This window comes from Cricetulus griseus, chromosome 2 (assembly GCF_003668045.3).
Source record: "Cricetulus griseus strain 17A/GY chromosome 2, alternate assembly CriGri-PICRH-1.0, whole genome shotgun sequence".
Classification (NCBI taxonomy): domain Eukaryota; kingdom Metazoa; phylum Chordata; class Mammalia; order Rodentia; family Cricetidae; genus Cricetulus; species Cricetulus griseus.
Window position 1 is genome coordinate 375,058,880 of NC_048595.1, and position 16,634 is coordinate 375,075,513.

The window sequence follows — 16,634 nt, forward strand, 5'->3', positions numbered from 1 at the left end:
GAAGCTACAGAAACTGCTGGTTCTGGTCTCCCTCTCGCAGGGGCTGCAGATCACAAGGGAAGCACATGATGAAGGAAAGAAACCAAACACACTTAAAACTTTATTCTATCTGCCACAGAGTAGGAGCCACACATGCTGCCCAAGCACACCTGGGTGGAACACACGAAGGCACCAAGCCAACTCATTTAAGTTTCTTCCTCTGAAAGAAAAGAACAGTTAAGAACAGTGAGCCTCACCGTGTGAATCAATGTGTTTTCTCCTCTGGACCTCTGAGGAACCTGAGTGCTGAAGGAAGGCCTTCTCTTTGCTGAGCCCTCCTAACCCTTCTAGGGCTAAGCCACTTTCTGTAGTTGCCACTGAGGCTTTGAGGTCATATAACTGATCCTTAACAGCTGCCCAGGGTCTTCTCCAGCTGTTCTCCCTAGTCTCCTTTGGGGACTGGGAGTGCCACCCCACAATGTGCTGCCAAGGTGAAGGTGACCACGGCACTAGCCTGGCTCCCTCATCAGCCCTCAGAGGCCCACTCTACCCACCTTCCTCTTCCTCCTCCTCTTCTTCCTCATCCTCTTCGTCTTCCTCAGAGCTGAAGGTGCCATCAGGCAAGCTGTAGACGCGGATGACTTGCTTGTTGGGATCTTTGAGGATGAGGTACTTGCCCTCCTCCAGCTTCATGCAGATGTCAATGACACAGCGTAGGATGCCCCAGGCATTCTCTACACTCAGGTTGATCTGGCTGGCAAACTCATTGGGCTTAAACTGCTGGGTGCCCAGGATGACATGGCGTGAGGAGTCCTTTACGTGGTACCGGGACACATATCTGTGGGGGAAGAGGATGGGTGGTCATACTGGGCAGTATAGAGATGGCAATGCCTGGTTTGCTGCTTTTCCCAAAGGAAAGGAGGCAAGCAGCCTTTGCCCCGGGCCTGCCCCAGCACCGGCAGAAGTCTCACCCGAGCTTCAAGTACTCAGATCCGGCTAGCAAAGCACAGCAGGTCCACCGCGCTAACTTGTAGCTGTTGTTCTTCAGCTCAGTGGCGATGACAGCTCCACGCTGAGAGTCTAACTTCTGTCTCCAGTCAACGCCATTACAATGCTGCAGAAGGAAAGATGGTTACTGGGTGAGAGGCACCTGCCACAAGGCCCCAGGGCCTCTTCTGAAGACAGGAGCCCACTAGGAAGTGAAAAGTATGCCTGAGTCAGACGTAGACCAATTATCATGTAAGAGACAAAGACACGACCATCGCTGTACATATCCACCCAACCTGCGGGTAACGGAGAAGGCAAAACTCAATGACAAGGGTGCTGTGTGGTGCAACGGGGCTTTACATCGTGCCATGGTGAACATATGGAGAAGGAAGTTTGGGATCTGAGGGGCAGGTGGGTGAGACTCAGGTGGGGTTGAGGGCAGGAGCCCAGCACCTGATGCTTCCTATGCATAGACTTCCAGATGTGGGGAATGGGGCAGTCCAAGGTCACAGGGCAGGGAGGTTCCCACAAGAGATTAGTATCTGACAGATTCTATTTCCCTTAAAACTTGAAAATATGCTGTAGCCCCTAGAGAGTGCCATGACATTGAAGAACCCTGCCAGCATCCTGGGGACAATCACAGGCAGAGATGAATTGAACAGAGTATACGGAAGTCAGACAGAAGTCAAATGCCAGGCACAAGGACAAAGAGTGCCCCAGCAGACTCCCAAATGGAGAAAGGAGCACCTGAGTGCTGACAAGGAACAGGGACCACAGCTGTACCATTGCAAGGAACTGACTTCTCAACTCACAGCAGACATTCTTCTGGAACCCACTCAGTTCTAGGGACATAGTCACTGCCACCCACAATACCTCAACAGAGAATGAAACTATCTGCCCACCATTATAGGTGCTGTTTTAGGTCATAAGTTTCTTTTCATGTGTTTTTGAAGTACAAGGTACTCTGGGACAAGAGCTGCTTGGGGATTTACCCCAAGGCTCCAACCTCACTTGTGAGTAGGGTAGCGGTGTGTGATTTCAGAACTGCACAAATATGAGGAAAGACAGATGCTACAGTAGAAGTCTGGGAGAAGGCCACTGGCCCCACCAGAGGATGGATTTCTGAGCCACATTTTGATGGCAAGCTAACCATCTCAGGCTGGCTGGGCCCCAGAATTGTCCTTGTCAGTATTCTTTATCCTGTACAGAGGCAATGGCCCTGCCCTTAACTTCAACAGAGTGCCACACATAAAGCAAGGGAGAAAGAATGACACCTGACCTGATTATCCTGGTGGACTGCCCACAGCTGTACAATGGAAAGAGGAGAGCGTGTGTATACTCATGTTTTGCCCAGCTCTTAGAGCATAGGCTCTCAACCTCCCTAATGCTGCTGCTCCCTCTAATATTCATGTTGTGGTGGCCCCCAACAACAAAATTATTTCACTGCTACTTCATAACTGTAATTTCGCTGTTATGAATTATAATGTAGATATCTGATGCAACCCTCCAAAGGGGTCACAACCCATAGGTTGAGAACCGCTATCTTAAGTCTTTTGAGGTTAGTAGTGGCAGAGCTGGACAAAGGGATCACAAGGTGGCAGTGAGGCTGAGCATATACAGAAAGACGTCAGAGAGAGTGACTGGGCTTTCCAAGACAAGATGAGATCAAGACCAGATGTGTAGAGTGCTGGAGCCAATGGGTGCCCAGAATGAATAGACAAAGGCGCCAAAAGCAGAAACCCCTTAACTTGACTGTTCTCTGTCAGCAGGGACTTATGTGGATAAAGAAACTGCAGCCCCCATCCACGTTGGCTCTGTGAGCACTTAAAGGTTGGTCACCTCACTCCAGCCAATCCCACTACACACAACAGGGAAGACAGCTGCAATGGTGCCTCACCCTGGAGTCCCACTCATTGAGTGTTTTGATGTTGATGAAGGACACTTCCCCAGTGGCTCCAGTCATGACGCCATCATGTTCACAGCGGACGATAAGGTCAATGTCATCTCCAAGTTTCCACCTGCGGTAACTACAAGGAAAGCAAGATTCTTTCTCTGTAACATCTGCTGCTTTAGATGGACCATTCCAGACAGCACAGGACAGGGTCTGTGCTCCAATCTGGGCACACCCCCATCACAGCTGACATACCGGTAAGCAACAGAGGCGATCTCATTCTTATCCATGTCATCCTCCACAAATGGGTTTGGGTTGGGGAAATTATATCTTTCTCTCCCCTGCAGAAGTGACAAAGCTTTCAGGAGATGGTGTTGATGTCAAGTCAGCAGACCCAGCACTGCTTTATGTCCTTGAGGATCTGGGCTTACTTGTGCGAAGGACTAAACCCAACACATCCCACTGAATGCCCCTCCCTGTTTCCTTCTTCACCACAGACAGACAGCTAACCTAACAGGGCAGTAATGGCCTTCATACTTCCTCCTTCATCACAGTGAAAAGTGGACAATTTGTTCAATATCATATCCTCAAGGCAAAAAATGGCATTTGAGCCAAAGGCATTTCCACAGCTCATCTGTGTGAGACAAGTATTAATATTGTAACTTTACAGAGAGGAAATATGTCCAAGCACACAGACCTGTCAGTGGCTTGGATCCTCTGCCACCAGGAGAGGCCGTTCCTGGCCAACACCACACCACAGTCTAGTGCAAAGCAGAGGCTCAGCAGCAGCCCCCTAAATCACCCAAATCAGCAAGTCGGTGTTCCCCACCCGCTCCTGTGTGCTCACCATTCTCAGGCACTGCTGGGAGAAGTTGTGGTTGATGTAGGTGGCCTCCATGGCCAGGTTGCGGGGTGAGTTGAAGGAATTGCCTTCATCTTGAGGGGGCTCATTGGCTGTCTCACTCACAGTCAGGAGGTCTATAAAAGCCCAAGCATGGATGGTCAGCTGCTCACATTGCCAAGAGCCACTGGCAGTGTGCAAAGCAGCATGGGGAGATGTAGAGACCCAGACTATAGGGTGCCATCTCCAAAGAACTGTATTCTGCTAATAGGGTCTCTCCCCAGAGTATGTGTGGCATGTGTGGGTAGAGTGTGTGCCTCTTGCATGACCTTCCATTTGACCTACCACCACCAATCACACAGTAAGAAGCCATTCCTTCTAGATTCCTCAAGAGAACGCATCTGTTGGCATTTTAACAAATGAGGCTCACAACTCAAACACAATCAGATGGCTTTGTTTTCATACTGTCAGTTTGCAAGTGATTCATTAATGGTGTGTATATACATGTGTCATAAAATACACGCATATATTTTTCTTTATAGTATATGAATGCAGAAGCAAAAAACAAAAAACCAAAACAAAAGGCCAGGAAAGTTTTGTGCAAGTGAACAACACACAGCCACAGTGGTGGTGTGAGGACTCAGAGCCGAAGCCCACGGAAGCACTGAAGTGGTCTCTTCCCTTGGACTCCAGGAGGATGGGAGGGATTGACACATGACCCATTCTCAGGACCAAGCAATATTCAAGACCAATAATACCAGTGCCCCGAGCTGCTCCCCAGTCAGGCTACTTACCGAAGTCAGAGTTGTCCCTCTTGTCAAAGAAGAGTTTAGACCCGACTCTCTGCACTACAATGTCCCAGGAGTACACAGAGCGTGTGCAGCTCATCAGTGTGGCTAGGATGGCATCAGTGGCAAACACATTGCCCTGCGTTTTTGCCAGCTGCAAGGAGGCAGAGAGGGAGAGAGAAAGTGAAGTGAGGATGCTGAGGTCACCAGGGAGGGAAAAGACTTCCCCAGTCACCCAAGAAGGCTGAAGCAAACTGGCTGGCATGGCTGCTCCGTCACTGTTGTGGAAGCATACACCACACTCAGCTCACTAGTTTCTAGTTTCTGTCTTTGCAGGTGAGAAAGCTAAAACTCTAGTGCGATACGGTCTGCCTGGCAAAGCTGGGGTCTGAGCATGCTTTGGCTTACCACATTTATATCCACCCAGCAACAAGTCTCCGCTTCCATCAAATTCTAAGTCTGATCCAGAATAATTTTATCTAAGGGCTGGACTATGTACACAGTCAGCTGTTTCTGTGAAGTCTTCACCAGTCAATTCACCAAATGTTCAGGAGAACAAAAAAGACCATGTCTAATCAACATGCACATGCTCTTTCTGTCAAGTTCCCCAAACAACAGAATAACAACTGCTTATGTCTTAGGCGTCCTGAGCAATCCAGAAAGATCTGAAACATGGAAGATTGCCAGGACTGACAGTCCACATCAGTCATAAAGAAGCACCCATGAGTTTTGGTATTCATGGGGTGGTCCTGAATCAACCCCGTGACTACTGAGGGGACATGTCCATATCTCACACCCTGTTCTTTCTGGGCCTCAGCAACATTCCTAAAAATGGGCAAAGGGTGCACACCTTCCGGATGACAGGGTCGTCTGTGGTGGTAACGGTGTGGAAGATGCGCTTGATGCTCCGCAGAGGCTTCTCGCTCCGCGTGGTGATGCGGTCAAAGGCTTTGTCATAGTACTCCAGTGCGCCACAGCACTCGCTGAGGGAAGAGGGGAACGGGAAGCCAGAGAGATCCTCCCCACTCCTCTCTTATGCCGTGAATCACAAGTCTTATCTACTAAATACAGCGGTACACAACTGTAATCCCAGCATCAGGGAGGCAGACGAAGGAGAGCTGACCCAGCTACATGAGTGCTTTGTCCCAGAAAGAAACTTTACCCAGAAGTCTAATACGTATGAAAGGGATGGAATCAATCTCCTCGGAAAGGAGGCAAATCTTCACTGCCAGCTGTTTTCCTGTCCCAGCTCCAGAACACAGGGAAACACGCCTTCCCCTTTAGCCACCCTCCCCTGGGAACAGTCAGTTACAGGCACCTTGGTGGGTGGTCCTCCAGCTCCCCACTGCCTTAGTGCCTCACCCCTGCTCTGTGTACGAGGATGCACAATATGAAGCTTCCTGAAGGTCTGTCATGCTACTTTAGCCCAAAGTGCTCAGAGACTGACCTACTGTGCTTCTGTGCAGATACCAAGGGTGGAGAGAAACTGGGACAAATCTGCTTTGGAGTTGCTAGGGCTTAAGGAGACATAGACCCCAGCTGGTCCATATGCCCGAGTGCGGTGGGCAGCAGTGAAGAAGCTACTCACATGTCTTGAGGCTCCGACACTTCCAAGTAGCGCATTTTCATCAGTTGAGGAAAATCCATCTCCTCCTTCACCTCCCAGTCACTGCGAACTTCAACTGAAGAGTCTCGGGGTTTCTGCAGATAAAACAGGTTAAGATATTCATAACCTAAGGTTTCTCTGTGTAGTACTGGCTGTCTTGGAACTCACTCTGTAGACCAGGCTGGCCTTGAACTCCTGAGTGCTGGGATTGAGGCTATGTGGTCCTGGCTTTGTTTTTTTTTTTTAGACAGCATCTGTGACTTGTAGAAGCTCATTGAAGGGATCAGGGACAAAACATGGGAACTCTCAGGGTATTAATTACGTATTTTTGACACAACAAGCACCAAATTTTCACCAAAGTGTAATGTCTTAACATCATTTCCCCTTCGCAGCACTGGGGAATGAATCCATGTTTTTGTGGCAAGGCAGCCAGTTCACTGCTAGGCTATACTCCTAGCCCAAACTCCACTGTTGCTCATGCCTGCTATTCTCATAGCTTTTACAAAGGTGGTAATTATTCCCTAACAGTGCAAAGGGGAAAGGTGAATGGCTGAAGGAAATGTGGCAATCTATACATAGAAATGCTATTTGGCAATAAGAAGTACAGCTGGTTTTCCATATCTGCAGGTTTTATACTTGTGGGTTCTGTATCCCAGGGTCATGTGTGAACTGAAAATATTCCAGGTATTCAGCATGCTGAAAGTCCTACTGGGGGGCTGAGGCAGGAGGACCACTTGAGATTAAAAGTGATACTTTCAACCCATATAAATAACCCGAGGTGAGTTAAGGTCCATGAGGAGATGCACATATGATAGTTGCAAATGCTACACCATTTTATGCAAAAGAAATCTTGGCTTCTTTGAGGGCACCCGGAAACAATCCTTAACAGAGAAGAAGGAAAAAATGAAAAGACTGCACTAGTACAGGCTGCAACAGGGCATATACCTTAAAAATATCACACTAGCTGGGTGGTGGTGGCACTTGCCTTTAATCCCAGCACTCGGGAGGCAGATCTCTGAGTTCGAGACTAGCCTGGTCTACAAGAGCCAGTTCCAGGACAGGCTCCAAAGCTATACAGAGAAACTCTGTCTTGAAAAACCAAAAATGCCATGCTAAACAAAGGGCACAGATTTTGATTTTGTTTACATGAAATGCACACATCAGGGAAATTCACAGTCAGCAAAGAGCAGTGCTGGCTAGGACTAGGGAGGACAGGACATGCCTTCGGGCACAAGGTTTCTTTGTAAGAGGGATGAAGGTCTAAAGCTGTCCACAGTAACCATACACTAGAGACCACATAACTGCACTTCATGGCTGCTATCTCTAAGGATAAAAAGAAAGCAAACCCACCCAATTCCTAACAGAATTCTGGTATGGACACACTACCTGTGACTTCTGGTCCCATTTCTGTCTCACTCCAAATTGCTTCTGGAATTTTTTCTGCAAGCGAATTCGTTCTCTGAAAAGACAGACAGAAAGAATGCTGTGTTTTCAGTAGCTTCTTCTAGTTGAATTGAAGTATCTTTCCTGGCTGCTACCAGGAAAGAAAATGCTGGCTTAGGGATGAAGAGACCATGCTGGCACACACTAGGGTGAGAGCAGAGGCACACTACCCCCCAGAACCAAATGTAGGGGTGCATTCAGCCCAGTTACTGGCAATCCTGGCTAGGGTGTGGTTTCTTTTCCAATAGTGAAAGACAGCCAATCCCTGTCCTGGCTCCTTGACTTCTGAATACAGTCCATTTGGGAACACAGCTTTGACCTGGCAGGAAGGGACGCTTACCTCTCTTTCTGCTTGGCACTCTTGGGCAGGGTCTGTAGGTTGAACTGCACCATGTTCCGGCGATCTTTGTCTCTACGGAGGTTCCGCTTGGAAGCAGGAAGAGACCCGTGTTACCCTCTTAAGAGTCATAGCTTATTGGTATCTTGAGAGCAAATCTAGGGTGTGAAGTCCCCAGTTTCTCATCTCTGTTCTTTTACTCTATAGCTTCCACAGTATTTGGGGAGAAGCACTTGTGTTAGCTTGGACTCATTTCCACTAATGTAGGTTTACTGGTTTTACTGGAGTTGCTAAGTTTGCATCTTAATGTAGTACCCAACCAAACCATCTAATTAACAAAGCCTGTATGTTGCAATTAAGTGAGAAAATAGGTTCCTAGCACAGCTGTGTGATGTCTGACCTACTGTAAACAGAAATCTAAAGTCCTTCAAAACATCCTTGGAAAAGTTATTCTGTTAAAACCCAGTCACTGAATGGCCACTTGGGATTGGACAGAGGCCTGCAATTTCCTGTCTCATTGGTGTTTCCAAGACAGTTGCTAAGCAGCAGAAATTCTCACAGTAAGAGCTCCTCCAAGGCACTTTAGGCTGCCAGCCCGTGGCCTACCTGTGCGAATCTCATCCGGTTCCGCTGGTAGGCAGTCTTCTGTGTGCGCGCCGTGTCCACTAGCTGGAAGCTCGTCTCATCCTCCTCATGGAAATATGCATACTGACTTCCCCCACCAAACTGAGAGGAGTACTTGTCTGCAGGCAAAGGTGACAGTGTGTGCTAAGTGCTCCCTAAAGGCTACACATGGCAGTCTTGAGCCTTGCTCTCTCAAGCGTGGTTTTGGGACCTGCAGCACTTTTGGGGACCACAGCCAAGAGCTTGTGAGGTGTGCAGACTTACTGCCCCTGTCCAGACCTGACAGATGGGAACCTGTATTTAAACATGATCCCAGGTGATTCATACACACATTTAAGTTTTAAGAGCTTGAGTCTAAAGAACTTACCAAGAGAGCCCAAGCATCTCAAGTTAACCCACTTCACCTCTGCCTTGGACAATTAAGAATCTGGAGTGTACCACCATTGCCATCACAGGAGCCATGGACACTATCATCGACCATGATAAACTTTCTTTCTGACCTCATCCACCTTAACTTAGTATTCCCGAAGTTACTTCCAACCATCTAACTGGCACCAAGAAAAGCACTTTCTGCGCTCTGTTTCCAATGGTTGACCCGTAATTCTCCCTTTACTCTCTCTCTTCCTCTTCTGCATCTCTCCCCACCCCAATCTCTTAATGTGCAAAAAAAAGCACGTTCCTTTACCAGAACCTTAAAACCGGGGCAGCCCACTGACTGATGGCCTCAGGAAGTCCCAAGCAATAAATGCAAACGGCAGCACACTCAACATGTCTAGGAGTCTGGCTGTCACCCCTATAATAATTAACAATTTAACTTCTGGGACTATTTCCAAAACCAATATTAGGGCACACATTTAAAATATACCCCAATAACTATCATCAGCATTCCTTTTCAGTGTGGAGCTCACTGAACAAAGCAACAATCTTCCCAAGGCCTAAATGTGGATAGTTCACTGAAGAATACTTACTTGTGTACCTCTTGTCTTGGTACGTGGCCCCCGTCCAGTCTGCAACCTGTTAGGTGTGATGAAGACAAGAGGTCAGGTGAGCAGGCCTCTGCTGACTCAGAAACTCAAGATAGCAAGGGAGGCTGAGTGAACACGTCATCAGCTTCACCTCTGATGCTTCTGCATCAGCTACCCGCTCTGGCCTTTGGCTGGTGTCCCCAAAGGAAGCATAGCCACCAAGAGAGCAAAAAGGATGTGAGGAGCTGTGGAGTAGCTACCCCAGCTGAAGGGACCCAATACCTTCCCCAGCCGATCTCCTTTGCTGAAAGGCTGGTAGGGCATATCCCGAAACTGTTCAGGAACTGCACAGGGGCCCCAGCCGGAAGGGTTGTCCTGGATCACAGGAGTCATGAACTTCGCCATTGTCTAAAACCTTAAAACACAAGCATTGTGAACAGCTTTATAAGGAAAGGCCACTAAGTCCCAAACACTCCGTGATCCACTGAAGCTGCACCACAGAGGCACACACAAAGCGCAGAGCCCTGGGCTCTGGAGCAGCAGGGACAGCTTTCTTGTAAACCACTCTAAGAACACTTAAAACTCAGAACATTGTCGACACCAGCCACATTTTCTTGTGTCTCATTAATTCTAGGACTTGCTCTTTTTTGGTGACTATCTTTGAAATGAGGCCATGCCTTATGCTTGATGGCTGTCACATCTTGTCTTTTCTTTCTTAGAATAACATAAGACAGAGCTACCTCAGATTCATGAAGTATGATAAAAGTGAGATGAGTTCCCTCAAAAACACTCTCACCTGGGCACCCAATACCCAACGTCTCTAAGCCTAGACTAAGTCTTACCTTCTGACAATGTCCAGAGAGTTTAGTAATCTCTCCTCCTTGCTCCACCATAGGAAAGCTTAAGATATTTAGGTGACAGCAACAAGGAATAAACTTGGGACCTGCATCCCCAAATAAGAACTTATGCTAAGCTGTATGTAGGAAGAGAACATGGGGGAGCGTGTGGCCTTTGAACAGCTCACATGAAATAAGAGCCCCCAGCAAAGTATTGGAACTGTGCTGGATAGATAGGCACCACTGCTTCCTCAAACCATCATCTCTGAGAAAGTTGGCTCTCATAACTTAAGCAGTCCATCTGCCCATCATCTCAAAGGCAGTTTCCAAGGCTGTCTGCCTAAGCCTGGCCTTCTTTGGCTACATTGCAGTTAGGGACAGCCTGACGACCTGGGCCTTTAAGACATACTCACAATACCACCTCAAAAGCAACTGTAATTTTAGTTGTCACAAGTTCAAGATAGTCCAAGACTTGACATGCATCATCTCCCCGGATGGGCAGGGGTTTGGAGTCCTTTGGCTTCCGCACATGAGAACCAGAAGGTCACTGATAGGGGAAAACTAAAACGATGCGACAGCTGTACTAACCACAATACGGTGCGGATCACTGTGGACACTACAGACAAGAGCCACGAAGTCCTGGGCTCGGTTTCACACCAGGGTGGAGCACACTCCTCTCAGTCGCCCACTTCGGAGCAGAGACGGAAACTGTTCGAAGCCCCCGGAGGAGGACACTTCGTCCCCACGGCTCTGGGCTTAGCATCGGGTGAGGGATCCACACCGTGTGGGGTGTCCTGCACTAACAGGGTCGCGCCTGGGACCACCCAAGGCAGATTCCCGCCCCGCCCTGGGGCGACGACAGGAGAGGACGTAAAGGAAGGCTCTTCCGGGAGGCCCCCGAAGCCAGGCCTAGCCCAGGGTGGCTCGCGAGGTCCACAGGTCTCTGCAAAGCAAGCCGCTCACCTGCAGTGGGCTCCGCAGGCCCGGATGGCGAGAGATGGCACGGGTCAGAGACTGCGATATTCTCGATTCTCCGAGGAACCAAGACAGCAGGAAAGTTGCGCGCGCAAGAGCCGGCGCCGTAAACCGCGACCGGCGCTGTCGTAAACGGCGCTACCACTTCCTTTTTAGTCAGCGGAAAAACGTCGGGCCGTAAAGCGAAGACACAACCGGAAGTTTGTCACGGCCACTGGCTTAGTCCTCATTATTCTCTGAGGTGAGAGACAGGAGTGGGGCTGGTTACGTCAGCGGCATCCGCGGACGCCTCGAGCGATTCAGAACTGAAACGTGGCGGCGCGCGGTGCGAGGGAAGCTGGGGCGGGGAGCAGGAGTCGGCCCCGCGGTGTCCCACAATGCTTCGCGGCTGCCTCGGCCCCTTTGCCTCCCACAATGCCCCGCGGCTCTTGCTGGCTCCTGTCTGGCTTTGGTCGGGTTGAACCGCCCTCCGCTGGAGGTGTCCTCGCTCGTTCCCTGTGCCGGTTGTCTGCAGGGTGAGGGGTGGCGAGAGACCGTGGTCCGGGCTGCTAGAACTTCGCGATGGCCGCCAGGGCTCAAACCCTTGTTCCACAGATCTTAAGCCTCATTTTTCAACGGAGATTTCTGTTTGCTCATTGAAAGTAAGACAAAATAGGCCCGGCGGTGGTGGCGCACGCCTGTAATCGCAGCACACACGAGGCAGAGGCCAGCCTGGTCTACAGAGCGAGTTCCAGGACAGTCAGGGCTACACAGAGAAACCCTGCCTCAAAAAACCAAAATAAATAAATAAATAAATAAATAAATAAATAAATATTCTTTCGTTTCATGACTAGCCTATTTTAATTTCAGACACATCTTGAGTTCCATCTCCCGTCATAGCTTGGATCTATTCATACTCCTGGTGGGTTGCTCCTCAGCGTGGTCAAACGTCTTCCCACACAATTAGCACCTCCCTAGGGAAGCATAACATAAAGTAGACTAGCTTTCTGTGGCCTGACATCCCTGGCTGCCTTCTCGCTTCGATGCCTATTATTCTGTACAACCTCTGCTCTGGTCACCGTGGCCTGCTCTCATTTCCCTCTCAGCAGGTCCTACACTTGCTGTTCTTTCTGCCCTGAAGGTTGGGCCTACCACACCATATGCCTTTAAGAGTTGGCTCCTAGCCAGAAATGGCAGTGCATCCTGGGATCCCTCTAGTCTGAAATTGAGGCAGGAGGATGGATCATAATGCCAGACAGGAGCTGGTGAAGTTGGAGAAGGTTCTGAGAAAAAGGCACTGTCTTTGAAAACTGAGCCATCTTACACCAAAATGTTTAAAAAATTTTTGAAATAGGGTCTCACTAAATTGCCCAGGCTAACCTTGAACTCCCCGCACCTGAGAACCTGAGGCACAAGGATTGTTGCAAACCTGAAGCTAGCCTAGGCTCCATAGCAAGACCCCAAATCAATATAAAATTGAGATGTGTCATAAAATATAAGGAGACATGTATCTTTGCTGAACTTCCATCATATCGCTCCTGTTTTTGTGTTTTTTTTTTTTTTTTTTTTTTTTCTTTCCCTTTTTGCTGTGGATCCCAGAGGCCATCTGCTGCAGATTCTACTGTGTCAGAGTTTAATCATCTTTCCCCTGTTCAGGCCCAGATGTTCTGCTCTGTCCAGATGGAGGAGGATGTGGAAGTTCCTTCCTCATTCTCAGCTCAGCATGTGACTTCTCTCACAGTGCTCCAGACTCTGAGTCTGCTGTTTTGTGTCACTCTTGTGCAGTGGCATTGTCGTAGAGTGTGCCCAAGAAGTGTTTTGTGAACCTAAGACCTTTAGGACCTGCTTTTAGAGATAAAACAACAAAAAAGATTGCCCTAAGCACCTCACATTCTTCCCTGGGGGTGTGGTTCAGTTGGTAGAGAGCTTGCTTAGCATGCACAAGGCCCTGGGTTCAATCCCCAGCACTGTGTTAACCAGGTATGTAGGCATGTACCTGTAATCTCAGCACCTGGGGAAGCAGAGACAGGAGGATCAGATGATCAAGAACTCCAGAAACAAAACAAAAAGTCACTTTCAGCCTGAAGTTCAAGGCCAGTTTGGACTATATAAGACCTGTTCTCAAAACAAAGTACATTCTTTTTTGCTTGTTTTTTTTTTTTTTTTTCTTTTCAAAACAGTGTTTCTCTGTGTAGCCCTGGAACTCACTTTGTAGACCAGGCTGGCCTCAGAGATTCACCTGCCCCTGCCTCCTGAGTGCTAGGATAAAGGCATGTGACACCATCACCCAGCTCAAAGTTTACATTCTTGTGAGAAAGTGTGAAGTTGGGAAGTGGGGCCTTTCTCACTAAAGAGTTTTCACAATCTGTCTAATTTGGAAAGACACAAAATCTACTTAGATAATTGAGTAACGAACTTCTCAGTATGGCTCATATGACTAAGGTTAGCACAGAGATTTATGTGATAAAATCTTGTGTTTTGCTGGGCATTGGTGGCGCATACCTTTAATCCCAACACTGGGGAGGCAGAGGCAAACAGATCTCTGTGAGTTCGAGGCCAGCCTGGTCTCCAGAGCGAGTGCCAGGATAGGCTCCAAAGCTACACAGAGAAACCAAAAAAAAAAATCTTGTGTTTCAATTATCCCCAAGACTATAGCATTTATGTATGTATGCATGTATGTATGTATATATGTGTGTTAGGCAGAGTCTCTATGTATCTCTGGCTAGCCCAGAATTTGCTATGTAGACCAAGATTGCCTCCTACTCACAGAGATCCATCTAATTATGCCTCAAAGGAGTGTGTCACCACATCCAGCACTGATTACAATATTTTATTTATTTTTTAAAAGATTTATTTATGATGTATACAGTATTCCACCTGCATGTATCCCTGCAGGCCTGAAGAGGGCACCAGATCTCATCGCTGGTGGTTGTGAGCCACCATGTGGTTGCTGGAAATTGAACTCAGAATTTCTGGAAGAACAGACAGTGCTTTTAACCCCTGAGCCATCTCTCCAACCCGATCACAGTATTTTAATTATAAACTTTACACATGGACTAAAGAAGACTAGAGAGGTGCATTAGCTATCCAAGTTCACATGGTTAGTGAGAGACCTCCACCTACTCCTTCAGGGTTTCTTAGAGCAACTGAGAGGTGTGTGCTCCATCCACTTGGGGTGTTTGGTGTGATGTGAGAGGGAGGCTGAGGTGGAAGAAAAGGTGTCTCCTAAGAAGTGACATTTGGGGGCCGGTGAGATAGTTCAGCAGTTAGAGTACTGGCTGCTCTTCCCGAGTACTAAGGTTTGGTTCCTAGTGTCCACATGGTGGCTCACAACCATCTGTAACATCAGTTCTAGGGGATCCAATTCTCTTTTCTGGCTTTTGGGGGCACCAGGCATGCAAGTGGTGCATGGACATATGTGCAGGCAAAACATCTCTACACATTAAAAAATAATTTTAAAAAGTGACATTTGACCAAGAGCGGAACATAGGCAAACAAGGCGGGTACTTTCTCTCGACACTCTTATCTCCATGTGTCTTGTCTTTTTGACATTTTTTTTTTTTTGGTTTTTTCAAGACAGGGTCTCTCTGTGGCTTTGGAGGCTGTCCTGGAACTAGCTCTTGTAGACCAGGCTGGTCTCAAACTCACAGAGATCCGCCTGCCTCTGCCTCTGCCTCCCAAGTGCTGGGATTAAAGGCGTGCACCACCAATGCCCAGCTAAGATGACCATATAATTTATCACCCAAATTAGAACATGTTGATGGAGAAAAAAGGGTCACTATGAATAACTATATTAGAAAAAAGATGTTAATGGTGAGATGTGGTGTGTAGAGTGCTCTTTCCTGAGCATCAGAGAAGCTGTGACTACTTGCAGGAGACCCCTGATATCCTGCCTGTTAACTATGTAGGAGGAGGTGGGGAGTCCAGCTTCTCTCTCCTATACCTGGACATAGGTGATTCTCCCCTAACTGCCTGTGGCACCATGGGCTCAGGTGGTGCTAGATTGTATAGACTGTGGAAGGTTGGTAAGGGGTAGGGGTGGCTCCATCTATGCAGCTACAGGGAAACTGTCGTCTGTGTTGGTGTGGGACTTTCTGGTGGTGTGGTCACTTTGGGGTTACACATAATTCTGGAAGTAACCCTATTTCCATGCTCTGGAAGTAAACCCACTAAACTCAGTGGCTCTTCATGGTGGACTTTGGTGGATTTATACTTTGTTCGTTATTGAGGCATTATAAGGAGGGGATAGATATTTGTTTATGTCTCCCATGGAAGAAATTCTCATGATGCATGGTCACCCTAGACTCTGCTGTCTGTTGTGTATGAGTGTGTGAACCTGAACCGCCCTTCACAGGTTCATGTCTTGGATGCTTTCTCCAACTGGTGAACTATTTTGGGAGGCTGTGGAACCTTTAGGAGGTGGGATGGTGGTCACTGAGAGTGGACCTTTGAGGATCATATCTTCCCCTACTTCTTGCTAGCTTGATCTGCCTCGTGTGACTAGCCACTGCCCCATGTTCCCACCACACCTCCTAAACCATGATCCCAAATAAATCCTCCTGTTCATTGTTTCTGTTAGGATTTTGGTCACAGAATGAAGAAATTCACATTGTTCAATAATGTCCTGGTCTTTCAGATCCTTTAGGATGGGGTCTGGGGAAGGCTAGCTGTTAGGCTCTGGCCTGGGATCTCTGGGGCCTGGGGAAGGCTGGCTGTTAGGCTCTGGACTGGGGTCTCTAGTGCTGCTGGGTTAGATTTGATAGAGGTGGGGTAGCTGGCAGATGATGGATGTTTCTTTCTCTGCTTAGTCTTGAGTCTGCCTTTGTGTGGACTCCATGTGGGGAGTTTGGGCTTTTTTTTTTTTTTTTTTTTTTTTTTTTTTTTTTTTTGGTTTTTCAAGACAGGGTTTCTCTGTGGCTTTGGAGGCTGTCCTGGAACTAGCTCTTGTAGACCAGGCTGGTCTCGAACTCACAGAGATCGCCCTGCCTCTGCCTCCCGAGTGCAGGTATTAAAGGCGTGCACCACCAACGCCCGGCGAGTTTGGGCTTCTTTAACATGGTGGCCTGTGGCAATTAGATCACTCATGTGGACACTCACGGTGACTTCAAAGCCAAGAAGCCACATCACCCACTCTTTGCCATGTAGCCTCTGCAGTTTCTCAGCTTCTTGAGGTCACACATGGGTCAAAAGCATTTCCAGAGTCAAAGGAAAGAAATGAGTGAAGATCAGTGTGTGAAGGTTAGTGTTAACTGTTAACTGAATCTCTAGTCACCTGGGTAAAGCGGTGAATAATTGATACGAAATCCCTAAGGTTAGGATAACTTTTAATAGATAAACGCCAACCAACAGCAAGCCAGAGCGTGCCAAAGCAGCAAGGCAAGAG

The 16,634-nt window shown here is 48.1% G+C and overlaps 1 protein-coding gene across 2 annotated transcripts; it reads right to left on the reverse strand.

Moving 5' to 3' along the window:
- Positions 1-69: 69 nt before the first annotated feature.
- Positions 70-11,415, reverse strand: Eif3d (eukaryotic translation initiation factor 3 subunit D). 2 transcript variants are annotated; one of them, XM_027403921.2, is made up of 15 exons: positions 11,261-11,415; positions 9,744-9,876; positions 9,465-9,510; positions 8,479-8,615; positions 7,876-7,961; positions 7,479-7,551; positions 6,075-6,187; positions 5,337-5,469; positions 4,493-4,640; positions 3,705-3,835; positions 3,113-3,198; positions 2,864-2,993; positions 951-1,093; positions 534-817; positions 70-199 (listed from the first exon to the last, which is right to left on the reverse strand). In XM_027403921.2, the coding sequence occupies exons 2-15, from the start codon at positions 9,864-9,866 to the stop codon at positions 186-188; spliced, it is 1,647 nt and encodes a 548-aa protein (XP_027259722.1). In that variant the 5' UTR covers positions 9,867-9,876; positions 11,261-11,415; the 3' UTR covers positions 70-185. The 2 variants fall into 2 exon arrangements, with proteins under 2 accessions (XP_027259722.1, XP_027259723.1); XM_027403922.2 differs by lacking the exon at positions 11,261-11,415 and adding an exon at positions 10,886-11,144.
- Between the last annotated feature and the right edge of the window lie 5,219 nt (positions 11,416-16,634).

Coding starts and splice junctions, on each gene's coding strand:
- Eif3d (XM_027403921.2), bottom strand. CDS start 9,866: ATGGCGAAGTTCATGACTCCTGTGATCCAGGACAACCCTTCCGGCTGG. Junction 1,094..2,863: donor TCAATGAGTGGGACTCCAGG/GTGAGGCACCAT, acceptor TTCCTTCTGCAG/CATTGTAATGGCGTTGACTG. Junction 818..950: donor TCTGAGTACTTGAAGCTCGG/GTGAGACTTCTG, acceptor CTTCCCCCACAG/ATATGTGTCCCGGTACCACG.